The sequence below is a fragment of the Ictidomys tridecemlineatus genome, chromosome 5, assembly GCF_052094955.1.
Source record: "Ictidomys tridecemlineatus isolate mIctTri1 chromosome 5, mIctTri1.hap1, whole genome shotgun sequence".
NCBI lineage: Eukaryota > Metazoa > Chordata > Mammalia > Rodentia > Sciuridae > Ictidomys > Ictidomys tridecemlineatus.
In genome coordinates this window covers 92,769,999-92,797,723 of record NC_135481.1, presented here as the reverse complement: position 1 = coordinate 92,797,723, position 27,725 = coordinate 92,769,999, and the positions used below count along the sequence as shown (strand labels likewise).

Genomic DNA, 27,725 nt, shown 5'->3' with positions numbered 1-27,725 from the left:
ATACAGCTATTGGGTATGGTGTTTGAAAAAAGAAAATACTGCAATCTGTAAACTGACGGACCTTTATACTAGATTTGACAAATTCTTGCTACCAGTTTGTTCACAAATATATAATACAAGGTAGCATAAGACAACAGAATGAATACTAGATTAAGAATTAGAAGGTCTTGCTGGGTGTGGTGACGCATGCCTATATTCCCAGTGACTCGGGAGTCTAAGGCAGGATTATGCCAAGTTCAAAGTTAGCCCAGCAACTGAGCCAGGCCCCAAGCAACTTAGTGAGAACCTGTCTCAAAACAAAAAAATTAAAAAGGGGCTGAGGAAGTGGTTCAGTGCCCATGGGGTCAAATCCCTGATACTCCCCACCCCGCCAACAGCAGCAGCAGCAGCAACAAAAAAGAAGGCTTTGTTTTAGTTATGTTATTAGCTGAATATTAGTTTTCCTTATTTTTAATAAATACGGGGCACAATACCTGTTCTGACAACTGTTAGGGATCAAATTAGGTATGAAACTTGCTTTCAAGAAGCTGAAAAGTTCAGTTAGCACAGTGGTGCACACCTGTAATCCCAGAGACCCTGAAGGCTGAAGTAGGAAGAATGTAAGCTCGAGGTCTCTGCAACTTAGTGAGACCCTAAGCAACTTAGTGAGACTTTGTCTCAAAATGAAAAATAAAAAGGGCTGGGGATCTGTCTCAGTGGTTAAGTGCTCCTGAGTTCAATCCCCAGCACCAAAAAATAAATAAATTTAAAAAAATAATAGGGCTGGGGTTGTATCTCAGTGTAGAGCACTTGCCTAGCATGTGTATGGCACTGGGTTTGATTCAACAACTAAAACGTTTTTAAAAATAAATATAAAATAATAAAAAATACACAAAAGCTGTAAAATCAGCTCAGTAATAGAGAGCTTGTCTAGCACACATAAGGCTATTGGTTCAAATCCCAGTACCAAAAACCTCCCCCTGCCCAAAAGCCGAAAAATCCTACATAAAGCCTGAAGAATTCCAGGGAGCAGAAATTAGTGAGAAAGGAGAGTCTATAAGACAAGTAGAAGAGAAGCAGAACATTCAATTGTGATAAGAATTATTGCAGGGGCTGGGGTCGTGGCTCAGAGGTAGAGTGCTTGCCTAGCATGTGCGAGGCACTGGGTTTGATTCTCAGCACCACACAAAAATAAATAAAGGTATTAAAAAAAAAAAAGAATTATTGTAAACTGTGGCTTTGTCAACACTACTCAAGCCTGACAGTATTTGTTGAAATCTTCTCTAATTCACAGATGAAATGCAAGAACAGGGAAGCTATGTCTCCAGTAGTTATTTTTTTAGTGGGGTAGATGGTAAGAGGTAGTGAGAAACATCTTTCAACTAAATGACAAAAAATAAAAAATATGTAAATGCATATTATCATAGCTTTTAAAGATAACTCACAACAAAATGACCATCTATTTTTCCTGTGCCTTTGTGTTTCCTTTTAAAATATGCTAATTTGCAAATTCTATTTTATATATAATGCTTAATATAAGCATTAAGACACAGATGAGAAAGGCCTTATTATATTCTGATCACTCTGAACTAGGCAGCTGCTAAATATAAGTTCTTCTTAATACTATTTAAAACTGAGTATGCTGCCTAAAAAGTGCCATCAAAACAGCAAGGTTACTCACTTTAGCTTACTCTTGCCCTTAGTTTTGGAGGTACCAGATGCTTTGCTCTTCTTTGGCTTTTCCTCTTTCAATCTCTCTCCACTGCTCTTCTTTCTTCGTTTCTTTTCACCTTCCTCTTCTGGCCGAACACTGGGCAACTCATCCTCATTCAGGACTCTAGGTATGTTCTGTTCACCTCGGGCACGAGCCCTAGCAATGGCCTCTGCTACAATCCGATTTGCTTTCTCTTGCTTCTTCTGGTGTTCCAGTCTGCGGTTTTCCTCCATTCCTGTCTTTCCCCCAGCATGAGGAGCAGAGCTTGCTGGTGATGATAGAGCTGCCACTTCACTGGCACTTAGAACTTTAACTACAGAGAGCCCAGAGGAGGCCCCTTGGGAAGAGCCAGCCTGTAAGAATAAAGACACTAAAATTTCAACATGTTTGTAGTTAAATGGTTCAAATAAAAGCAGGAAGGCTAGAAACTAGTCCTCTATTTCCATAAGAATGAAGAATAGACTATCTTTTAATGAACCTAGACACATCTAAAAAAATGTGTTTTTTGATGGTGAAGAGGTGAGAAAAGGCAATAATTCTACCAAATTAAACTTTAATATCCTTTTGCCATACTCTCATATATTATTTTAGAAAACTTCAACCAACATAAACAATATTGGTCTTTGGCCTAAATGTAAAAATAAGTTCAAATTGTACTCTTGGTCCACCTTTATCACCCTTGAGTGTGAGAGAAGTGATAATCATTTGACTACTTCTGTATCTTTCAAGGAAAAAGCAATTTCAAAATATTTTTTACTCCATCTTGTGTGTGTATCTGGGCATATAATGGGGACTGAGACTAGGGGAGCTATATCCCCAACACTTTTTTGAGACAGGTCTCACTAAATTGCCAAGGCTGACTATGAAGCTACAGTTCTAAGTCTTCCAAGTGCTGGGATTACAGGTGTATGCTACCATGCCAGTTTATTTTACAATATTAGAAGATTGCAAATTAAATAGTTCAAAGACAAATACTCTATATAAATCATCTTTTATCTCAAACCCACAACTATTTATTTATTTATTTGTTTATTGGTATTGGGATTTAACTCAGGGGTACTTAACCACTGAGACATATTCCCAATCATTTTTATTTTGAGACAGGGTCTAGCTATATTGATAAGGCCTCACTAAGTTTAAGGTTGGAGTCCTCCTGCTTCAACCTCCTAAATTGCTGGGATTACAGTTTGCACTCAACTCTCCAATCTTTACACGATACAAATAAAATGTTTTCCCTGGGGTGAAAGAAATAAAAGTCTATATTTCAGGTCAGAGCCATAAACCTAGAATATCTTTGAACAATTGCTGAGGGCACTGGCAAAAGACTAAAAGAATTGTTCTTTCTTTTTCTTGCTATGTAACTTTCTCACCTGTGGCTGCAGCACCATTTTGAGTGGTACTGAAAGTCTTTGTCCTGGGCTTTGTCCTGGTCCCATTATCTGAGCCTGCTGCACAGAGGAGAGAGTCAATGGCTGGGCTGAGGGTGGCTGCTGGGGCTGGGGCTGGGATGATGGAGGCTGTGGTACAATCTGGATTTTCTGCTGTGGCTGCTGCACCTGCAGCTGGATAGTGACTACTTTGGCAGGTTGCCCCTGGGCATTCTTGGCTTGAGTCAGGGCTGCCAGTTGATTGCCCTGTAACACTATCTTGCCTGGTAGACTCCCTAGCACAACATGCCGATGTCCTTGGGGACCTCCAGATTGTGGCTGCTGGAGGACCAGGGTGATGCGTTTCGATTCACCCTACAGTCAAGGAAAGAAATTGCAAGAGAGGTACAAAATTAAAGAATGGTAAAACCTGAAATGTTTTCACCAGTTTTCTTCATCCTAGATTCGTAACTGAGGATCAGAAGACATTTGTTCATCCTCCTATCTGTCCTGATAGAACCTTTTCTATAACATTTCTGCTCAATGGGTATCAAGCCATTTTTAAAAAACTTCTGATGGGAAGCTATCTTCTAAGGCAGTCACTTCATTTTAGGAATCTATTAAAATAAAAGTCCTTATATTGAACTGAAATCTGCCCCTTTAAGTTCTACTTATCTTAATATTGTCCACCCCATAATTCTTTTGGCTTTTTATTCAGAAGTTACAGAGCATCTGCTTGCTTTTCTTTTCTTTCTTTTTTTTTTTTTTGGTACCAGGAATTGAGCCCAGAGGCGCTAAACCACTGAGTCACATTCCCAGCCCTTTTTATATTTTAGACAGGATCTCGCTAAATAGCAGCTGAGGCTGGCTTTGAACTCATGATCCTCCTGCTTCAGCCTCCTGAGCCACTGGGATTGCAGGCGGGCACCACCATGCCTGGCTAGAGTATCTGCTTTCTTATAGTGGAAAGTAATTGGATAAAGTAGGAGGGGGAAAATCTTAGTAATAAAAATAGAAGATATATATATATATATATATATATAGAAGATATATATATATATATATATAGTTTTTACAAGTTTTGCAAATAAATGATTTTTCAAAGATGTTTCTGTGTTCCCACAGCATTCTATATTTTTCATAAAACATATCATAAAATGATTGTGAATTCTTGCTTAATGTCTTTCCCAGTAGAAAGGGCCTGCTGTCCTTAATGAGACTGCAAGCTAACCCTAACCCTTAAAGAGACTGCAAGCTCTTTAAAGACAGAGACTGTCTGTCTCATTGGCACCAGCTAGGCACACTATAAACATATAATGTTAAAATGTATGATAACATTAACCACTTCTGCCTACAAAATAATAAGTATGTATTGTCCCTGTCAGCATGATAAAAAGCAAAGATGGAATTTAAACAGACTTTCCCAGAGATAGCTTTCATGTGTGTTCTCTGAGTTGCTGGGCCCTCTATGAAACCAAAATTCACCTCCCCCTTTCACTCAAGTCACCTGGGTAGGTGTAGAGGTCAGTGTAACTGCAGGCTTCAGTGGGGGCCCTGTGGCCCCAGGGTTTCCAGCAGGAGCTGAACCCTTAACTGGCTGGAGGACCAGCTGTTTTACTGGTCGGCTGGGCTGGACAATGCGCTGAACAGCAGCCTGGTTCCCAGGGACCTTGGCGGCCAACACTGTATTACCAGAGACAATGGAAACACCTGGTCGAAGGGGCGTGCCGGTTAGCACTTTGGTAAAAGTGACTTTTCCACCATTGGCTGTGCCAGCCACGAGTGGCTGAGCTGTGCTGGTGATACCTTGAGCCTGAATTTGTGCCACATGGGCACCAGTGACTGAGGAACTTGGTGGGGCCTTAAGGATAACAATCTTAGGGGCTGACTGAGGTGGTTGTCCTCCAGCACTACTGGAGGAGACAGCTGTGGCAGAGACACCCATGAAAGGATTCCCTTGGCTCAGGATCTCCTGGTTCTTGGAGACCTGCAAAAGTCCAGATGTTGACGTTGATGTCTGTAAGACAGGTTGGGCTGGCTGCTCCTGGCTGGCGGACTGAGTGGTATAATCATGCAAGGTTAAGGATTCTGGAGCTGGAGCTGTGGATTCTTTGGGAAGTTCTGTGGGAGCTGTTTCCTCTGGTGCGGAGACCAGGTCACTTGCTGATGAACTCCCCACATCACCACCTCCACCATCCTGATTCATTTGATCCAAGGAGTCCAAAGAGCTTGGCAGTCCAAGGGCTTCTTCAATGGGGTCTTGGGTGACCTGGTTAAAGCTGTCATCAGTCAGAGAGTCCAGGCCAAATAAATTTGGGTCATCAAACAGATCCATGATGGGGTCTGCCATCTTAGGAAAGTAATGGAGGGTATTTCCTCACAGGCTAAGGAGGGAAGGGGAGGGGGGGTATTGGTTCTCCCCTCCCCTCCCCTATTAAGAAAAAAATGTACACAATGGAAGAGACTACTACTCTTCAAGTAAAGAGGCAAGAAACAAGTGCATGTCAGATTGTCCTGACCTTCATGGAGTAAGATGGCTAGGTCTTCTGAGGAAGATGATGGAACTCCTGTTGTGGGAATACAAATACAAATGAAAAATAAGCAAAGTTGGTGACCTCAAGAGAAAATGTCTCCTTGGGTACCATCCTTACTATTAAATAGCATTAAATAATGAGAAGAGGTAAACATGAGGAAATATGAGGATAGATATATAGCAGAAAGAATACCCACATTTCTGCTTCAAAATGAAAACTAGAAAAGAAATAAACCATCCCCTTTTGGGGCTTTTATACCTAGACACTTTAAAGCTGCTATCTGTCAAGAGTATTCAGTTGTCTCTGTCTACTTCCTTTTACAATTACTTTTCTTACGTAGAGATTAGGAAATTCAGTAATCATTCACCTTTTATTTTCAGCTCTTAAACTGGCAGAACTCAAAAATATACCATTAGCATTCCCATGAAGGCAGATAAAGAATTCTGATATAGTTTATTTTATAAATTTTCCTTGAATTTACTGGCCAAAATAGAGACCTTTTACCAAGCTTGTAGTATAATTTTACCCAGGAAGTTTTTCAAATTTTGTCCTAGTTAACACATCAATTAACATATATATAGCATTTTGTTCTAATGTCTCCTTAAGAAACCTTTCTCATAAAAGACCAAAAACTTCCTTTGCAAGGGATTCAACATTTTAATTCCAGTTTATATTTCCATTTTTCTCTTGCCATTTCTTGCACACATTCTACATTCCAATCATTGTAGTTCCCTTAATGTGATTCGGACCTGCATGACTGCCTATTATGCTATAGCATTTGTGTGGTACACATCGTTCTTCACCTCTTCGTCCTTACCTCAAACATCTCTCATAGCTGAAACATTATCTACCCTCAAAGCTCTTCTACTCCATAAAGTGAGCCCTGAAACTTTGTCCCTTTAATAACTGAACAATATGTAATGATTTGATCCTTTCACCTCCTTTAAACATCCATACCATTATTTACACATTAAAAAAAAAAGTTTTATTTTGTTTTTCTGGGTTTATACCCTATTAAAAGCATTTATATTAACATTTTACTAAAATGATTTTTGAATTTCTTATCTATATCCTCTGAAAGCCCAAATAATCTCTTCATGCAAATTATAAAAACCTGTCTGCTTCTCAAGGTGCTTGTCTGTCATATGCTGGAGCACTGCCACAATTACATTAAAAACTAATGATGATTAGGAATGTGTGCTATGTATTCCCTGTATAACCCTCCACCATAGCTTAGCTTATGAGAAGCTGAAATATTAATAATGAGATGAGGTAAATGTTATTTGAAATAAACCATTCAGTCCTCACAAAAACTAAATGGCACTTCTGATAAGCGACAGTAAAGCTCATCTTCAAACTGCCCTACAAATGGCTGAAATTATGTTTATAAAATCTATATCTAGGGTTTTAAATTCATGAAAAAATAATAGAAAAAAGAAAACTACTAAAGACAAAGAGTTTTTCCTTTTCTTTCTTTTTTTTTGGGGGGTGGGGTAGGAGACAGAGGATAGTATTAGGAATTGAATCCAGGAGCACTCTACCACTGAACTACATCCCCAGCCCTTTTATTTTAAGACAGGGTCTTGCTAAGTTGCCCTGGCTGGTCTTGAACTCAGATCCTCCTGTCTCAGTCTCCAGAGTTGCTGGGATTACAGGTGTGAGCCACCACATCTGGCAAAAGATAAGGAATTATATCACTATGTAATCAAAATACATGAAAAAGGACTATCTGTTCTTTGTCTATGATATCAATGTGACAATTCAGGAAAGCCTTACTTGATAAGACTATTTCTCCTAACTTTTGGAGGATAAATAAGAAATTTGTTAGAGAGAGAGTATAGACTTCACTGAAGAAGACTTTTCCATGTAACCCCCAAGCTGTACTTCTTCCTTTCCCCAGCCCATCTCAGTGGTCCTTACAAAGCAATATAATGTGACTCAATAGCCCAGAAGCTTTGACATAAAGAGAACAGACTCATCATTAGATGGCATATCAGCTATTGGGACATTAGTCAAAATTACAAAGCATAAAAGGTGTCTCCACTAATGTTCTTTTTTAACTTTTTTTTTAGTTGTAAATAGACACAATACCTTTATTTTATTTGTTTTTATTTTTATGTGGTGCTGGGGATCGGACCCAGTGCCTCACACATGCTAGGCAAGCGCTCTACCCCAGAGCCACAACCCCGGCCCCTCCACTAATGTTAAACAAGATCTTCCTAGCTTCAATAACTGTTTACTTTCACATTTCAAGATCAATGTTACTACTCACTACTGGCTAAATTATTCCAGCAGCTCTTTCAGCCTCTCTTAATATTGGCCCTCAAATTACTCAAATGGTGATGAGAAAAGTCATGGATGTTTCTTAATGAAAATCTATTCAACAATTTTATAAATTTCCTTAAAACTACTACCAATGATTTTTTTCCCTTTCTTTACTAATTATATCTTACTCTGCCACTTATCTTTTATCTCCTACTCAAAGTCACAGAAGTTATACTAAATATCTACTGCTAAGTGTCATACAAAAACTACTGACCAAGTTTCCACTAACTATAAGTTTGTATTCATAATAGTTTAGAACCTGTCCTTTCTTCCACAGGGTATTTTGTCCCTTTCACAAGTCCTTGCTACTTATTCGTCTATGTTGTTCCTTTCCCCCATAATGGCTCAATCTCAAGAGATCTCACTTTTTAATCGCAGAAACAAGGTTAACAGTTTCTGAAATATTTCCTTACCCCCATGGGAGGGAGGAGCATAAACTTTTAAAGGTCAATGTATTATCATTTACCTCTCTGTGCCCAATTTTTGGGCCAAACGTCTGCTTCTACTGGTTCAGTCTAGGCCAATAATTTAAAAGAAAAAAAAAATTGTCAGTGATTTAATGTCATAATTCCAAGTATCACTACTTCACAGTCGCAACTCACTTCCACTGACCTAATTAATTCATAGGCATTTTTTATCCTAGTCTTCTATTTCTTTTCTAGTTCTCATTTTCAACTGTCCTTGATTTTTACAAGACTAAACCTTAGACCCCAAAAAACTTTTCTTCACTCCCTCTTTCTTTTCTTATGGGTCATTTTGGCTGTATATATGTCTGGCCTATTTTACCATAGAGAATTCTAGTCATGAATTCTCTTTCTATGGTTCAAATCCTGGTAATAAAAATAAATAGATGTTAAGCGGCTTTTATGGTAAAACAACTGCCCAGATAATGAAGTCATACCACACTTTTATCATATTAAGAATGAAGTTACCAGGCACACTGGTATGTGCCTGTAATCTCAGTGACTTGGGAGGCTGAGGCTGGAGGATCCCAAGTTCAAGGCCACCTTCAGCAATTTAGCAAGGCATTAAGCAATGTAGCAAGACCCTGTCTCAAAATAGAAAGAAAAACAAAAACAAACACACACACATTAAAAAAAAAGTGAGGAGCTAGGGAATGTAGCTTAGCACCCCTGGGTTCAACCCCTAAAAAAAAAAAAGTCAGTCTTGTCATACCATTGCCCAAAACAGACAGAAATATGCATGTGCTCAAAAGGAGGTAAGAATTTAGTAGTTGTACTTAGGTTATTTTTCATAATTCTAAATTAATGTCCAGACTTATGACAGAGATCCTGGGGGATGAGAGTAGAGAAAAGGAACGAACAGGAAGGTCAGTTAAGGTTGAAATTTAAGTCTACAAATCTATAATCTCCAAATAACCCAGTTACTGCATATATATCAATAATACCCTTCATCTCAGTTCCTTCAAGAGGCACCACTCTTTCCCCTGGAAGTAAATATAAACTGATATTCTTCTGAAGCTATGTTACATATTTAACACAGTTCTTGTTTTACTGCTTTTGCTTTTTTTTTCCTTTTTGCAATACTGGGGATTGAACTTAATGGTGGTCTGCCACTGAGCTACATCTCGAATTCTTTACGTTTTGAGACAGGATCTCACTTAGGTGCCTAGGATCCTCCTGCCTCAACATCCCAATTTGCCCGTGACTCTGGGATTATAGGTGTGCCCCAGCATGCCCAGCTACTTGTCCTTGGTTTATATTTTGCCTCATCCTGGCCCATTTCTATAACAACTTGCCTGTTCTATCACAAAAGATTTTATGTTAATTCTATTCTAAATTTTTCCATATCTTTCAACATAGCAATAATTCTCAACTATGGAATGGAGGACACATCCCTTTGGAAAAGCTTATAGGAAGTGGAGGTTGGAGTGGAGGGAGAGATATAAATGTAGTTTTAAAATGTGTTAAATACTGTAGTTTTATATTTGTAGCTTTACATTTCATTGTTTAGGTTACTTTATTTGGTAAAATTGAACAAAATCTTGCTAACCTGTGAGAATCTGTAAAAACTAAGATGGGGGTTAAGAGAGGTTGAAACAGAGAAAGCAGCATGGCTGGCTTGGAAAGGTTATCAACATCTCTGAAATAGGTTTTTATGGTCTCTCAAAAGGGAGTTTATCATAGTTCACTGTTTGATGGATGAGAAACACTGCAACAGAGATTATTCCATTGTCTAATAGATAAAATTATATAAACTGAACCACAGACATTCATTCTCCATTACAGATTTCCTTGTACTGGCCATCCTCTTAAACAATAACAAACAAATGCCATATTGAGCAATACTGACCTTTTTCTGTAATATGCACTTTTAGAAAGTACCTCTCATGCCCACTTAATTTCTAGCTGCCCAAAGATTCAGAAAAGAATAAACTATTTTACTTCAAAGTGTAAATCTTGTTGTTGGAAACTGTATCCTTTTCAAGAGGATCAGCTGCAGATAGATATAAACACAGGTTATTGAATCACAAGATGGGCAGAAGCAGCTTAATCTAAATGAGAAATCCCTTTAAAGTAAAATAATCAGAAGGGCTAAAATAAAAATACCCAATGTAATTTTAGAGTGGAAGCACTTAAAAACTATACCATGGAGATACTTGTGAGACCCCACAAAGTCTCAAATCTTATTCAGAAATGGCAAATAAACATCCAAAGTGAATGTAATCACAAGTTAGGGTCAAGAAAGGATCAGGATAGAAGGACACAGACCAAAAAAAAAAAAAAAATAGAACTATTAACTTGAAGCCACTCAGACTGCCTCAAAAAGACCAAGATTGTAGGCCATTTTCTCTATCTTCACCATCCTCACTACCAAATGTATGTCTACTGTTTTCCAATTACTAAAGAAGAAAGCACTAACACCTCAATCAGGGTTATGGACATTTGGGGCAAATATGGCTGGTAAAGTAAAACCTTCCTTATAAATAGGAAAAGCAAAATAGGCAACTATGAAAACTAAAATCATGTCTTTTCAGGAGGTAAAGGAGAAACTACAGAAATTATGCACTTATACGGGGAAAAAGAAGGAATCAGGTAAGGAAGTAAGAGGCTGATGGAGAGGAAAACGCAACTGGGGGTGGGGGTGGGGGTGACCCGGGTACATTACCTGCTCATACTGCCAGGGTTCCTGCCAATAAGGCCCGCAGCATAGGCGGGAGATTTCAGACAACTGGCGCCCCCAAAATGGAGATGAGGTACATGCACTTGAGGGAGAGAGCTAGCGGGGGGTGCCCTCCAGGGTGGGGTGGCCAAGAGGAAAAGATGCGGGGGGGTGGGGGTGTGGATGCCTTGGGTAGAAGCAACGTTAGGACAAAGTACAGGCTGAGGGGCCCAACAACCCCTGAGAGAGAAAATGAGCTGTGCCTCACCCAGTGGGAGAGAGAGGTGGCTTTACCTGCAGCGGCCGTGGGGGGCCGGTTCGCCCCTCTCGCTGTCTCTCCAGCACCAGTTCCCCCTCCTCCTGTGCACCCTAACTTGATGCTCCTGCCCGCCCCGTGTTCTCATTGGCTAAAACGAACTGCCATTCACCTCAGGCGCAGAGACGCAAAACAGCGCAAAGGGTGGGACTAAAAAGAACTCCCCCTCCCCCTCCTCCGCAGGTTAGGTTGAGAGCGCACGGAGAGGCCTATCCGGTTTCTAGGGCCCAGGCGAAGCCTGCAGCTTGCTTAAAAAAAAAAAAAAAAGTGGGCGGGGGGAGGGGGGGACTGGCCTGTAGAACGATCTTGGTCTCATGGTGCAAGAAATCGGTCCTGAGGATTAAATTCCCTACCACGTATCTACACCGTATTCTGCACACCTAAGAGTATAAAACTCCGGAGGGAGGGTTCCGCACTAGGCCAGCTCCGCCTCCCTCTGGAACCCTGGCCTTCCAGCAGTCCTGTCAACACCTTTACTGTAGTGACTATACCTTATCCCACTGCACAGTGTAACGTGCCAAATCCTCCCTACACTGTAGGAGTTAGTACAGTGGCTGGAATATGGAGCTTTTTACTCTCAAAATATAAAGCACTCTTTCTACCACAACCCATAGAGCTGGCTTGCATTCTTGACACTTTAACTCTTCAGCAGCAGCACTGCTTTCTAGAAACTTAACTTGGATACCCTCTACCATCCCAGTCCTCTACCTCCCCAAAACACATATCCTCTACCCCCAAACCCAGTCTCCCACCCTTATTTCTCTCGAAATAGTATGTCTGACATATTGGTAACTGTCCACTTTGCAATGTCATTTGATACATCAAATAATTTCCCCGCAAATCCCCAGAAAGATGGTAAGGTTAAATCCCCCAAAGGAAATTGTTACTTAAAAAAAAAAAAAAAAGTTGCTTCCCTCCTGACCACTAGTTCTTCTGAAAAGTCACTATCCTTAACATTGAAATCCTAATTTCTATAATCTATGACAAATGCAAACTAGAAAGATCAAATTTGGCCTTAGATTTCTTATTTTTAAAGATTCTAGTTTTACCACTAGGTATGCTAGAAATACCCAATTAACACTCTGTGAGTAGCAGTACTATTTCCGATTCATCTGGCTCAAAACCTCAAAAGGTATCTCTTAAACTTCCTTCTGTACCTACCATCCAATCATTTGCCAAGACCCTTTGACTCTCTTAAAAAATACAACAGACAAATTTTGGAACTGGCAAAGACTTTGGCTGTCATAACAAGTTAACCAGCTTGTTGTATAGATGAGAAAACTGAGCTGGGTGCAGTGGTACACACTTGTAATCCCCATAACCCAGGAGATTTGAAGCAAAAGGAAGGACTGCAAGTTTGAGACCAGTCTCAGCAACTTAGGCCCTAAGCAACTTAGCTTTACCCTGTCTCAAAATAAATACAAAGGGCAGGGGGTGCAGTTCAGTAGTAGAGCATCCCTGGGATCAATTCCCAGTACCACAAGAAAAAAAGGGGTGCAATGAGAGACACACAGAGCGTTTAATGATTTGACTATGAACTTAAGTGGCAAAGTCAGGATTCATATATCCAACTCCTATTTCTACCACCATCTCCCTTTTTTATGCAGTTGCTGTGTAAGAAAAAGAAGTTTCATAACTGATCTCTCTCCCTACTAATCCATTCTGCTACCAAATTAATTTTTTAAAACATAATATGACCAAATCAATCTCATGCTAAATTCTCAAAGGTTTCCCTGTTACTTAAGACATAAATTTTAAAACCACATCTTGCCTTTCAGTCTTATTTCCACTAACACTATTTATATACATTTACATGCTAGTCGAAAAACTCAACTTATTATTGCTATATTTTTTTTCATCTGGGTCTACCTAATACTGCTGCCTTCAAATTATACACCATCCTTAATTCATTTCTTTACCAAAATCTTATTTTTATAATTTTCTAAGATCTACATCAAATGCCTCTTCACTCATTAGCTCTACATTTACTAAGTATATCAACATTGATGTACCAAGTAATTTGCTAGTATTGGGACCCAAAGATAAATATAAGACACATTCCCTTCAGCCCATTCAGGGAATATTTGTATATATGTGGGGAAAAAATGGTAGGGACTCTGATAACAGTGACAAATGTAAACAATTATAATAGGAGGTGATATAATACAAGGTGATAATGAAATCAGCAGATTATAGGAACACAGAGAAAAAGAACTTAACTAAGAAGGAAAAGATACCAAAGAAGTAGTTTCTTAAAAGATGAAGAAGACTTAACTAGGTGGGAAGGTAAGGTAAGCCTTAGAAAGGCATGATCAGGAGGCAGACTGTAAAAAGAAAGGCAGTAAGAGACTAGCAATGAGACACCCTGAAGAAACTAAGTATTTCCTTCAGTAGTTCAGTTTTTTTTGCTTTCTTTTTTTTTAAGAGAGAGTGAGAGAGGAGAGAGAGAGAGAGAGAGAGAGAGAGAATTTTTAATATTCATTTTTTAGTTCTCGGCGGACACAACATCTTTGTTGGTATGTGGTGCTGAGGATCGAACCCGGGCGGCACGTATGCCAGGCAAGCGCGCTACCGCTTGAGCCACATCCCCAGCCCCAGTAGTTTAGTTTTGCCAAAATGTAAATCACAAAGATACTGGAGGGAGATGAGGATGAAGGGATAGGTAAGGGCTGAACAATAGAGGACACTGAATACTCCATTAAGGCATTTTCTTACAGGTAGATTTAAGAAGCCTCAGAAAAATGGAATGACATGAACAGAAATATATTTTGGTTAGGTAACTTTGGCTGGAGTTGGGGGCTTAGAGGATACAGAATCAAGGCTGCTGAGTGTCCATGAAAGAGCTGCACAATGGATACATGCTGATTTTTTTCCCCTGCTCAATGACTAAAAGGGCCCTTCCTGTATTGCAGGAATAGGGAGGAATCTTCAGTGGGATCTTATCTACTATAGAGTCAGGGAGGAGGGGTTAGGTCCCTTCCTCCTCTTCCTGACAAAGAAATATGAACATGACCTAGGCTGGTTCAAGTGGACACCCCTGCTGGTGAACTCTGACTTGTAGCAATAATGCAAAGACTCAAGAACAAGCTGGATGTGGTGGCAAAAGTCTGTAATCCCAGTGACTTGGGAGGCTGAGGCAAAGAGTATCACAAGATCAAGGCCAGCCTCAGTAACTTAGCAAGGTCCTAATAAGCAACTTATTAAGACCCTAATTTATTTTGAATTTAAATTTCACAATAAAAAATAAAAAGGTATCAGGAAATGATTCAATAGCTAAATGCCCCTGCATTCAATTCTGAGTAACTCACTCACCCCTACCTCCTCCGACAACAACAACAACAACAAAAGGCCCAGATCAACCAGTCAGATAGTATTTGGCAATGAGAAACAACAGGGTTCTACAGTATCATCCTCTACAAGGACACATATAAGACACATTCCCTAGGGTCAATCTGTTCAGTGATGTGACCCTGATCCCTGACCTCTGTGGTCAGGTCTCGATTTCTGACCATTTTCTAAACCAGGTTCTCTAATATTCCCATTATTTTTTAAGCCATACAATCAACTTCCAATAAATTCTCTTTCTGCTTAAGTCAGTTCAAAGATGATTTCTGGTGTTTGCAACCAATAATTCTAATAAGATGTGTAAGACTTGAATTAAAGCAATATAGTTCAAAAGAACATGATGGAGCTGTGCACCGCATGCCTCTAATCCCAGTGGCGCGGGAGGCTGAGACAGGAGGATCTCAAGTTCAAAGCTGGTATCAGCAATGGCGAAGTGCTTAGCAACTCAGTGTGACCCTGTCTCTAAATAAAATACAAATAGGGCTGGGGGTGTGCCTCAGTGGTTAAGGACCTCTGGGTTTAATTACCAGTAACAACAACAAAAAAAAATTATGAAAAATAGAAGATTTAAATATAGAAAATTTAAAAAATATATATTTAAAAAGTAAACGTTTGCAGGTTAAACAAAATACTTAATTGCAGCCCCCAACTATTTGTGATTGTTGTTGGAGAAAAGCTAAAGAACAGCCTTAGAGAAGGATCAGAATAAGGTATGCCTACTTAAGCAGGTAGAGAAGGAAGAGCTAGAGCAGCAGGAGAGCTCAGTGTCACAAAAGCAAAAAGAGCAGAAATTTGCAGGGGGAAGAGCGATATAGCAAACAAAACAAAAATGTCCAACAACAAACTTTAAAATGTCCACTGGACTTAATAGTTGAAAGACTTTCTGATGTCTACATTCCACTGTCAAGGCAGAAGTAAACTATAATACCTATAAGCTATGGTAGCATTTTGTTTAGTCCTTTTATATTTTACTTATATTTGTACATGGAGGTATAAGAGACCTGGGTAAATTAGTCTGAGTCTTATTCATTTCTCCATATAAAGAAGACAGGAGTACCGAATTACAAAACTATTTACGAGGATTAAAGAAACACCTAACACAGTACTTGACACATAACTATTCTGTCCTAGAAAGTATTGAACAAACGTGTCTGGATAGACAACTGGGAAAAGAAATCTGCTTTTGTCAATATCTGTACCTGCCTAGGAGATGCTATCAGCCTCAGAGGGCATCAGTATCTAGATTAATGGCTTCTAAAATATTTAATTTCAGCAAGCCAATACCTGTAAGCTTGAGCATGCACTACAGCTTCTGTTCCCTCTAAAGTAAGCCTAATTTTGCTGTTATTTTTATGGAATAGGTGACTGAACCCAGGGCCTCATGCATGCTAAGCAAGCACTCCACCACTGAGCTACAAACTATATTCCCAGCCCTGCCACCCGCCACCATTTCCACTTTTTTTGTAGTACTGATGATTGAACCCAGAGGCACTATACCTCTAAGGTATATCCCTAGCCCTTTTTCTTATTTTTATTTTGAGACAGAATCTCCCTAAATAGCCCAGGCTGGACTCGAACTTGCAATCTTCTAGCCTCAGTTTACCAAGCAGATGAGATTACAGGTTTGAGCCATCACACCCTGCCTAATGAGACTAATTTAAGGCACACAGGAATAGCTACATTTTAGGTTCTCTAAAGTCCAAAGTTAATGTTCAGCTAACTGGCTTCATTCAGTATCCAACTTTGAATGATAACAGCTGTGCATGGTGAAGAACAGCTATAATCCCAGAAACTCTGGAAGCTGAGGCAGGAAGAGGATTGCAAATTAGAGGCCAGCCTCAGCAACCTGGTGAGACCCTGTCTCAAAACAAAAGTAAATAAATAAATAATTAGGATTCCTGTCTTACCTTTGTGGTAAAGTGCCCCTGGATTTAATCTCTAGTACCAACAACAACAACAACAACAACAAAAGATACCCAGCCAGGCATGGTGGCGTTAGTTAGCCTGTGATCCCAGCGGCTCAGGAGGCTAAACCAGCCTCAGTGACAGTGAGAAAATAAGCAACTCAGTGAGACCCTGTCTCTAATTAAAATACAAAATAGGGCTGGGGATATGGCTCAGTGGTGGGGTACCCCTGAGTTCAATCACTGGTACACCCCCCACAAAAGACAATCAACTTTGAATGATGAAAAGACCTACATTAAGACACTCAAGGACCAAAGAAAGAGTCATAAGGATTGCAGAAAAACCACTCCTGACCTCAAACACTTTTTTCCCCTTGGTTTCAAGGGCACCATACTATACATGCTGTTTTCTACCTCTCCGGACACTTCTCCTTTGCTACTCTTCTCTACCAATTCTTTAAATTATCTAATTTCATTTTGGTCCTTTCCCCTCCTTTTACTTTTACACTATAGTTTCTTTTCAAGGATGTCTAATTAAAATACACAGCCTCAATTATTATTCAGTCTTTTCAACAATCATTGGAGGTAACCATTCTCCAGCACCTCCTATCCAGTTGTGGCTACAGAGACCTAAAACCTTCCTTACACCTAAATCCAACATTTAAAAATTCTATCTCTATCCCCTAAATATTTCAGAAATCCATTTACTGGCTTAATTTACCAACTTCACGTCCCTAGACTGGTATTGCCTTCTGATTCTTTTCTTTTCCACTGTGGTTTTTATTTTGCAGTGCTAGGAATATGAACCCAGTCTCACACATGCTGGCTCTATCACTGAACCACATCCTCAGCTCAATTTGCTTTTCTTTTCTTGGTGCTGAGGATTGAAACCTGGGATACTTAACTATTGAGTAATCCCAGCCCTTTTTTTACTTTGCGACAGAGTCTCACTAAATTCCTTAGGATCTCCCTAAATTGCTGAGGCTGGCCTTCAACTTGTAATCCTCCTGCTTCAGCCTACTGAGTCGATGGAATTATAGGTGTGCAGCACCATGCCTGGCCTATACTTTCTTAACAAGTCTGAAATAACTACCTTTATTTCTCAGATGAAGAACTGAATGAGGCATAGAGATAAGTAATTTGCCCAATATCCTATAGCTAGTGAAAAGTGGTGACAGATTCAAATTTAAACAGTGTAGCTTCCGGAATCACATTCTTAACTACCAATACTATGTTCTAAGTTATAGACTATTATAAATTCCCCTTAATATTCAGTACTTCTCATTTATAGTAGATTGAATAACTGACTGTATCATTAGTTGTTTGCTATCCTTCCCTCCCCCATTAAAATGCAAGTTTTTCAAGGGCAAGGACTGTGTGTGACCTGTTCAATTTAAGACAATCTGGCTGGGCATGGTAGCACATGCCTATAATCCTAGTAGCTGGGAAGGCTGAGGCAGGAGGATTGCAAGTTCAAAGCAAGTTAGTAAGGTCCTGTCTCAAAGCACATCTTCAATGTACTTTTGCTAAAAGAATACAATGAACTTCCAGCGAAAGTTATGTGGGAGTGAAACTACAGAAGGGTAATGCAAAGGTTTCTGAGCAAAGGCAATGGTTTCACTTACTTATTTGCAGTGATAAAAAAAAAAAAAAAAAAAGGCAGTGATACACTTTCCCATCCATTTAGAAGAGACACAATAACATAAGGTATTCGTCATGTTTTAGTACCTATAGCAGACACAGCTTTTACATACAGCAAAAGGAGCTATATGCAATATATATAAAAGACGTTTTTAGTGAGCTGGGGATATAGATTAGTGGTAGAGTGCTTGCTTAGCATGAATGAGATCATGGGTTTGATCCCCAGAACCATCCCCCCACAACTTTTCTACAGTGTAATAATCATTGTTGAAAATAATGAAATTTTAGTTATCCTTTTTAGGTTTAAAATTATAATGCCTTAGTAGTAACCAATTTATAGCTATGGCAGGAAGTAAATGAATGACACTATATACTTATGACTCAAAAATAGGGCATGGATCATTTTTTTTAAGTCAACCTCATTGTAGATTTCTTCTCCCCAGTAAACCCTTGGTGTTTTAGCCTAAGTCTGAAGATAGAAAATAAGAACTTAATCTTTTAAGGATGACTGCTCTTTGGTCAATTTAAGACAATCTGGCTGGACATGGTAGTACATGCCTATAATCCCAGTAGCTGGAAAGGCTGAGGCAGGAGGATCACAAGTTCAAAGGCAGACTCAGCAAGTTAGCAAGGTCCTGTCTCAAAGTAAAAAAACAAAAAGGGGTTTATTTTTTGGCTCAGTGATAAAGCACCCCTGGGTTCAATCCCCAGTACCAAAAAAAAAAGAAAGATTCAAAAGTAAAAAGAAATTTTATGTGCTCAAGGTTCTACAACTGCTAAAGGTACACCTTTAACAAGTTACTAAATGCCCACAGAAGTTAGCACTGAACTTTTAAATGGGGGAAGACTGGATAACAAATAGGGCTTTGATCGGACAGACCAGAGTCCTACTCCTAGTTAAGTTATCTACCTAAGTCGTCCTTTGTAAATGAACTAACATCCCATTCATTTCAGAGTAGTCCTAAAGATTAAAAGATAATATATAATGCTTGGCACATAGTACAAACAAAGAAATATATTATTCCTCATCCAATATTTTAAAACAGTACCAATAAAGGCTTATCTCAAAGCAAAATTATTACTTGTACACTTAGCAGAGCTGATGTGCTAAGCAAAATCAGGTAGGATATTGAAACACATGTGGAAGTTTCATAATTAGAATAGTTGGACTGCTTGGCATGATGAAAGGACCCTTGTACTACCTTAACCTCCTAACCATGGAACACAACCAGCACTGATGTCTAAGGCAACTTCCCAAGTAATTCAACTAATCATTTTCATGTTTGTAGGAATATGCTACTATTTCATAAATACTCCATTTACTTCACAAAATCTGCTTGTGAGGCAGGGTACAATGGCACATTGGCTGCAAGCCACTTGGGAGGCTGAGGCAGGAGAATTGCTAGTTCAAGGCCAGCCTCAGCAACTTGGCAAGGCCCTAAGCAATTTAATAAGATCCTATCTCAAAATTAAAAAAAAAAAAAAAAAGGTGGGGAGCCAGTGGTGCAGCTCAGTGGTAAAGTGCCCCTGGGTTCAATCCCTAGTAAAGGGAGGAGCAGTGTGGACCTGCTTGTAGTAACTTTGATTTCTCTGACAAGTCTATCCCTGGGTAGTTCTCAGGCATACCTAGAGCCAGCTACCTTAGCTTTTGACTCCCATGACTTTTCAGGAGAGCAATGAAAAGAAATGACCAAACCTCATTGGGAAAAAAAAAAAAAAAGCCTTAATGGGAGACACAACCAGAGAGCAGGCAAAGCACTACATTTTATAAGAGAATTCATATGCAAACAAGGGAAGAGATGACTGATGTGTCCCACCCCCCAGAAAGGGGTAAAATTTGAAAATAAATAAATAAATAACTTGAGTTCTGAGGAGGAGCAATAAAGAAGATTTTCATGCAATTTGATATTCCTGATTCAAAAATCCTGAAAAATTTTCCATTTATTTTACCTAGGTAAATGTATACCCGATAAAATCTTGTTCCACACAAAATAATTTGTTGATTTGGGTTCTAAATAGGCAACCAAAGTACAGAAATTTCTTCTACAACCAACCAAAAAGATCTTCTCATATCACTAATAGGACAATGTACTTCTGAATATTGATGTCCTAAGGAATAAGCCTCAAAGATGTATATAGTACACCATCAAAAGATGTAGTAGAAATAAGGAAAGCAGAAAATTCCAAAGGTTACTGTAATGACCACAAAAAACAACTGGAGAAACCCTAAAGGCTTAACAACTCATTAATATCCTCCCTGTCAAATAAAATTAAGAATTCAGTTAAGGGGCTCTGGATATAGCTCAGTGGTAGAGCATGTGCTAAGCATCTTGGAAGCCCTGGGCCCAATCTTGGGGAGGGGGGGTGTTGCACACACTCACTCACACATACACTTTCACAAGCAAAAAGAAAGGAAGGAAGGAAAGAAAAAGAAGGGGGAAAATCAGCTACTGTATAACTTTTCTCAAAAAAGTTACTGACATAGTCTTAGAAGTTACAGACTCTCAAAACAAAAAGGTATTATTATCGAATTACTAATTACTAGAATACTGGGATTTACCAAAAAAAGGATTAGCACTATCACATTTAAGGTGCCAACATAAAGGGAGAAAAGAAGTACAGTTCTGAAAATTTTACCTAGCAATTTCAGTAGTATGCCATTTAATTATCTTTTTTTTAAATGAAATAAAATCTGAAAATAACATAAAATGAAGCAACATACAGTAAATTACTCTGATGATTTGTAGAGGAAATAAAATCAGGGCTATTTCAGTCTTTCAACAACAAAGTCAACCTTTGATTAGCAATTATGCACAACAATAAATAATTGTTCTGGGAACTCTTTTCAAAATAATGAGAATAGTACACTGATAATCTGAATTTGAAGAAGCTGGAACTTTGTCTAGGCTCCATACACATTTTTACTGTTCAGAATATATTCCTGGCCATTCCTGATGAAGACAAAGGTAAAGCAATTATCTATGCCAGGCAAATTTCTATCTATGCCTATTGGATTTTTTGATTATAACAACAGTTACTGGACAGAAATTGTTTAATTTTAAAAGGTTTCCTGCGGGCTGGAGTTGTGGCTCAGAGGTAGAGTGCTTGCCTAGCACACATGAGACACTAGGTTGATCCTCAGCACCACATAAAAATAAATAAATAAAATAAAGTTATGGTGTCTACTTACATCTAAAAAAAAAAGTTTCCTGCTACAATCTGAAGGCAAGATATATTTTAAAGTTGACCATTTTGCTTCAGATGTGACATTAAACAACTCAAGAACCTTAGTGAAGGACAGAAAATAATGGACAATAAAAAGACAAACAAACAAAAACAAATGTTACCTATACAACAGCTTAATGAGAATCTTCAGAGATTAACATACTTTGTAGCTTAAATTTTAAATGTCAGTAACTACGTAGCTTAAATTTTAAACATCACTTAGCCACTGGGATGGCTGAAGCACGAGGATCGCAAGCTCCAGTACTATCACATTTAAGGTGCCAACATAAAGGGAGAAAAGAAGCACAGTTCTGAAAATTATTACCTAGCAATTGCAGTAGTATGCCATTTAATTATCTGGTAACCTGGCAAGAACTCAGCAACTTAGAAAGACTTTGTCTCAAAACATAAAAAAAGGACTAGAGATTAGCTCAATAGTAAAGTGCCCCTGTGTTCAATCCGCAGTACAAAATCTGCACACATACATAAATAAAAAGAAAAAGAACTAGCAATATAGCCCAGTGGTAAACTGTCTCTGTGTTCAATTCCCAGAGGGGAGGGGGAAAAATTTAAACTTCAATAACTACAAAAAAGGTGGAGGGTTGGGGTTGTGGCTCAGCACCACATAAAAATAAGTAAGATAAAATTATTAAAAAAAAAAAAAAGGTGGGACTTGCTTTGCCAAACAAATACAAAGAAAAATTTAAAGGCAATGGGAAACAGAATTAGAAAAACAAACAAAAGAGCTAAATTATGACTTCATTAACACATACATAAACAAACTAAGATGTTAAAGGGAAAAAGGTTATCCATATCCAGGACAAAGTTTAGAATGCACTAAATGGTTAAATAAACTTTTAAGTAATAGGAAACTGTTCATTCAACAACTTTGTTGCATATAAATACTACTTAGAGAGTAGGTACAGAAGGAACTACATCTTGAAAACTGGGGTCTCTATATCTTTACAAGTTCTCAGCTATAGAGGCAAAAGGGGACAATATCAGTGGACTGCAACAAAAAACAAAGTGAACAGAATCATAACAAAATAATGAAGATTATAAACTCTATAAAGCAAAGAAAAAAAAAAGTTGTTTATTTATTAAAGAGGGCTGGGGATATAGTTCAGTTGGTAGAGTGCTTGCCTCGCAGGCACAAGGCCATGGGTTCAATCCCCAACATCACACACACAAAAAAAATTCATTAAAGAGGAAATACAAAAATTTTAAATTGAGTGACAGGAAACATGATAATCTACCAATGAATCAAACGCTGTAAGTAAAACAGTAAATTCCACGGTGGTCACAATAGTGCAAGGACAGGTCACACAAAGACCTGCAGATAAGGGACTTGCAAGTACAGAAGGACAGTAACTTTTAGGGTTGAGGGTGGAGGCTCCAGAGAAATGTCTGTCTTCTGTTTTTCTCCCAGATATTAGACTCAATGTAACCTCAGAAGATAGCTTAACTCTTCCAGAGCTGTGAACAAACAATATTACTAAAGCATTTTAACATTCATCTGAATGTTACAGTCCTTTCAAAAATGAGAACATTCAATTTCATTCTTTCAGTAAGCAAGCATAGTTTTGGCACTCACAAATTAATATTAAATGGTAGTATTGCATTAAAAAAAAATCACCTTTTCACAGAAGTATTCAATGGTATATTTTAAAACTGCCCTCACCATCCTCTGTTACCTATCAGAAACACCATGCTTCAAATGAAATATTGATTTTTTTCCTGTTATAATCAAACTTCTGGAATAGTGGGTCCTACAATTACAAGATATCTCTACCTCATCATTCAGGGATGACAGAGCAAAGGTGTTCCTGGGAAATGCCAGGTCTATGTTTCTTGGTGATTCACAACCACCTGAATGAACACATCTTCCATCCATATCTAAATAAATTTTGTTGGGCTGGGGATGTAGCTTGGTGGTAGAGCACTTGCCTAGAATGCACTAGGCCCTGGATTTGAACCCCAGCACCCTCACACCCCAAGAAAGAATCTGTTGCCAGGGGCAGTGGTGCACACCTATAATCCCAGTGAACCCAGGAAGCTGAGAAAGGAGGATCATGAGTTCAAAGACAGCCTCAGCAATGTGCTAAGCAACTCAGTGAGATCCTATCTCTAAATACAAAATTGGGCTGGAGATGCGACTTGGTGGTCAAGTGCCCCTGAGTTCAATCCCCAGTAGCGACCCCCCACCCCCGCCCAAAAAAAAGAAAAGAATTTGTCAATTTAAGAACTGACAAAATCTGGGCTGGAGATTCAACTCGGTAGAGTGCTTGCTTCACATGCATAAGGCCCTGGGTTCAATGCCCAGCACCACCACCAAAAAAAAAAAAAAGAACTGGCAAATTCAACAGGCCAGATTCACAAGACAGATCAGATTAAGCAAAGGTAATGTATGTAATGTATGACCTGTGCACCTATACACTGGTCCATCAAATCACTTATCCCAAACCAATCCACCAATCCTTGCTATTTCCATTTTAAGCCTCGGGAGCCTGCCTCATTTTGTGGGAATTGGGGGTGCTGGGATTGACCCCAGATATTCACACAATCTAAACACATGTTCTACCATTAGCTACACTCCAGTTCCTCATACAGCCTGTCTATTCAAGGAACATGCTTACTCTGTTTTTGGCCAATGTCCTTTGCCTTGCCTTTCAGACCCACTGGCATGCTACTCCTGCAACAAAAGGCCTTCTTAAATATAAAATGTTGTTTTTCTTACATTTTTTTAAAGTATTGAAATAACTCCAAAATTGTTCCCACTCTGGCACCACGAAATTGACTGCAACTTATTCTGGAACCTACTGGGTGACTATACAAAAGAAATACGTAAGCAGAACAAATTACTTAAGACATTATCCAAATCAAAACTCACTTTCCAGTACCTAATATGCTCCACACCAGTTGGGACCTCAGCTGAGAATGATGCAGTCAGGGAATCCTTGACTGAGTTGACAAACTCAGAAAAACAGAGATACATGATCTGTGAATGCTGATGTGATGGCGGGATGCAACAAACACTGATAATGCAGTTCCCAAGCTTTGTGTCTGAGACTTTCCAGTGCCTATTCTTCAAAAGAGAACGCGATAGAGTTCTAAATTTTTTACTTCTAGCTCACTTTGTACGTTCATCAAAACGCCACCGGTCCACTACATACCTCTTCTGTTAAGACCTTAATTACTTCACGACTGCCCCTTAAAAAGAGGTGGCTGCATTTGCACAGCTGCTGCAATGGCAGGGAAATTCCCTGCGGACACTAGAGACAGGTAAATAAAGAGACTGCATTCGCTATGAGGTAGGGGGAGTGGTCCTCTGCCACTGATGAGTTTATATAATGCAACAGAAATCCAGTGAGCTCTGCAGACCTGTCAAAGGAGATACAAGGCTTGAGCTCTCCTTTCCCACCACCTCTACACACTCTCCAACACCCTGCTCTTCACTCGGAGAAGACACACGGAAATTACACCTAAGAGTGAATAACAATCTGCATACGCTCTCTATACTTTCCTGGCCACTTTTATTATTAAATAAAAGAGAGAGAAAGGAAGGAAAGAAGGTAGGTAGGTAGAAGCTTTAACCTCCCACTTGAGCCCAAAGTATGAAGTAAGCAAACGGAGCCGGGGAGTTTTTCCTACTCTGAAGGGGGAAGAAGAACAAGGCGCTGCCTCTAATCTACACCACGCCCAGTAATGCAATGACAAGCTCTTAAAACTCCATGGTGGCCCAAGCAGCCCCCTTCGCGGCGTGGCCCTGCTCGGACCCCGCGGCCCAGCAGCCGCCCTCTCCCCCGGCCTCTCACAAAGGAGAATGGTTCAGTCCAGACCATCACCCAGCACCTGATCCCTTACAACTGGGGGACGGGGAGGGGGCGCGAGGGAGAGGAGGGAGGATAAGTTCCTGAAGCCATTCTGAGAGCCAGAGCTTTTGGAAAGACTCTTGGGCCAGCACTGAGGAGCAGGCGTGAGCGGGAAGCCTACCTGAACAAGTCCTGGTGCTTCCTTCCCAGTCAGCGTTTCAACTCACCGTCTTGGAGAACAAGGCGCCTTCCGGCGGAGCATGGCCAGCCCTCGCCTCAATCTAGCTTGCTAGTAGTCCATTCTCCCTGGGGTCCGCCCACCTTCGCTCCCACCCACCAATGGCGGGGCCGAAGCCCGGCCTCTTCCAGCGGGGTAGTGTGAACGCCATCCAGGAAGTCTCTTGAGGTGGGAGGTCCTAAAAGGCTGAGAACGGTACGTAGGCAACCACAGATATGCCTGATTGAAAATAAAATCTGGCGGCAGCTCGCCTCCGACGGCTCAGTTCGCAGGTGAACGGGCCTCTCGGCATCTTTTTGACCCTCTCCGTTGGGGGCGCTCTAAACTTACACATGTAGTTACCTGTTTCAGGGAAGCCATCTTGGATCGTGCCGGCCTCAAGCGGGCGGGGAGGGGAGGGAGAATTTTCGGCTTTCTGTCCGACTATGTCTGTCCAGCCCCAACATATTCTCCTACAGATAGGCTTTCCCTCAGTCATGAAGAGGAACTCTGCAATAATACTGAATGTGAATAAAAGCAACCACCACCACCCTCTAGCATAACTGCAGGATTGATGAGGTTTTACCAAATCAGAAAAACCAAAATCAATTCTTAAAATTAAAGTCGGTATCACCACTTCCTTTATAATCAATTCTTCAAAATATCAGCGCATCACCAACACAGATAGCTTCCAATTTTTATACTTCACTTGATTTTACTTATTTATTGGTACTGGGGATTTAACCTTTTTCAAACAGGGTCTAGCTGGATTTTAGATACTCTGGCCTTGGACTCCAGAGTTGCTGGTATTACAGGAGTGCCCCAGGATGCCGGCTTAATTTATGTTTTTCATTATTCTGACTTTGAAAGCAGAGTACTCCGAAATACTAAAATTCGAGGTATAGTTCCATTAAAAAAAAAAAAGTCTTATAATTGATCAACAGATCCAAATAAATACATTCAGTGCTAATTATGAACTTATGATAATTATATGTAAGGAGGAAGGAACATTAGGAGGCACTCTTAGAAACGCCACTTTTAAATAACTGCATAAATGTTGAAAAAAATAATTTTATTGTAGGTGAAATTGTACTAGATGAGAAAGATCTGATTTTCCCAATCTTACTCTCTATAGTTATTTACACTTTACTACATAAATTTTGAAGGGATTCCTTCCAGATCATGAGAGGAATTTCTCAAGCAGTAACATAATTGCATATCCATACATGTTGAGAAGTCATCTGAGGGCAGGCACTGAAGCATAGGCCTCTAATCCTAGCAATTACGGAGGCTAAGGCAGGAAGACTCCCAAATTTCACGCCAACCTAGGTAACTTAGCAAGACCCTGGCTCAAAATAAATAATAAAAAGGGTTGGTGATGGAGCTCAGTAGTAGAGTAAGTATCCTTGTATTCAATCCCCAGCACCAAAAAACAAAAACAAAACCCTTTCTTGCCTACTGCTACCATTTTATCATATTTGATGATGTGAGGTATTAGGATTTATCAAAACACTGTGTTGTTTATCTGTAAATGCATATACATATATAATCTTAAATACCAATGGTTACCAAAATAAGAGCTTGTTATCCTTCCGGTTACTATCTGATATAGAAGAGGCCTGCCATCAAAGGATGGTATTATAGAAAGAGGAAAAAAGGAGGTCCTGATTCAACAATTTCTGATATCTATACTGATTTTTTTTTAAAGATTTTTAAAAAGATGGACACAATCTTTATTTTTATTTGGTGTTGAGGATTGAACTCAGTGCCTCACACGTGCAAGGCAAGCGCTCTGACGCTCAGCTATAATCCCAGCCCCTCTATACTGATCTTTTACTATAGATTGATTTTCCAGCATCACTGGTAAACAATCAACACATACATTATCTAATAAAATTCTGCACATGGAGGTGGAATATCCATTTTCTACAATTCTTCATGACCAACTGACTCACAACACGAGCACATCACAAATGTACTTTTGTTTACCATTTCTTTACACTTGGTGAAACACCCAAATACAGAAGCTTATAAATTGAAAAACAGAACTGGATGTATAAGTTAGGATTTAAAATTATGCTCTGTTATCTAAATGGTATCAATGACTCTGAAAGCAGGAAGTCTTAGGCAGAAGGCTCTAATGCTTCCCAATTGCTAAAAGATACTTTGGGATGGTAAAGAAAAACTTCTGTACAGAAACTACAATGTTAATTTAGTTCTGTC

The 27,725-nt window shown here is 39.4% G+C and overlaps 1 protein-coding gene across 7 annotated transcripts in view; it reads right to left on the bottom strand.

The window, feature by feature from the left end:
- Chd8 (chromodomain helicase DNA binding protein 8) overlaps window positions 1–25,604 on the bottom strand; it is a 61,864-nt gene extending 36,260 nt beyond the window's left edge. For 2 of the 7 annotated variants that reach the window (XM_021720901.3, XM_013365772.4), the window contains exons 1-4: window positions 25,467–25,603; window positions 4,568–5,627; window positions 3,064–3,435; window positions 1,661–2,046 (exon numbers count right to left, since the gene is read on the bottom strand). In XM_021720901.3, coding sequence (XP_021576576.1) covers window positions 1,661–2,046; window positions 3,064–3,435; window positions 4,568–5,410 — 1,601 coding nt within the window. In that variant the 5' untranslated portion in view covers window positions 5,411–5,627; window positions 25,467–25,603. The other 5 variants (XM_078050361.1, XM_021720905.3, XM_021720902.3 and 2 more) reach the window with 5 other exon arrangements.
- Window positions 25,605–27,725: the final 2,121 nt, after the last annotated feature.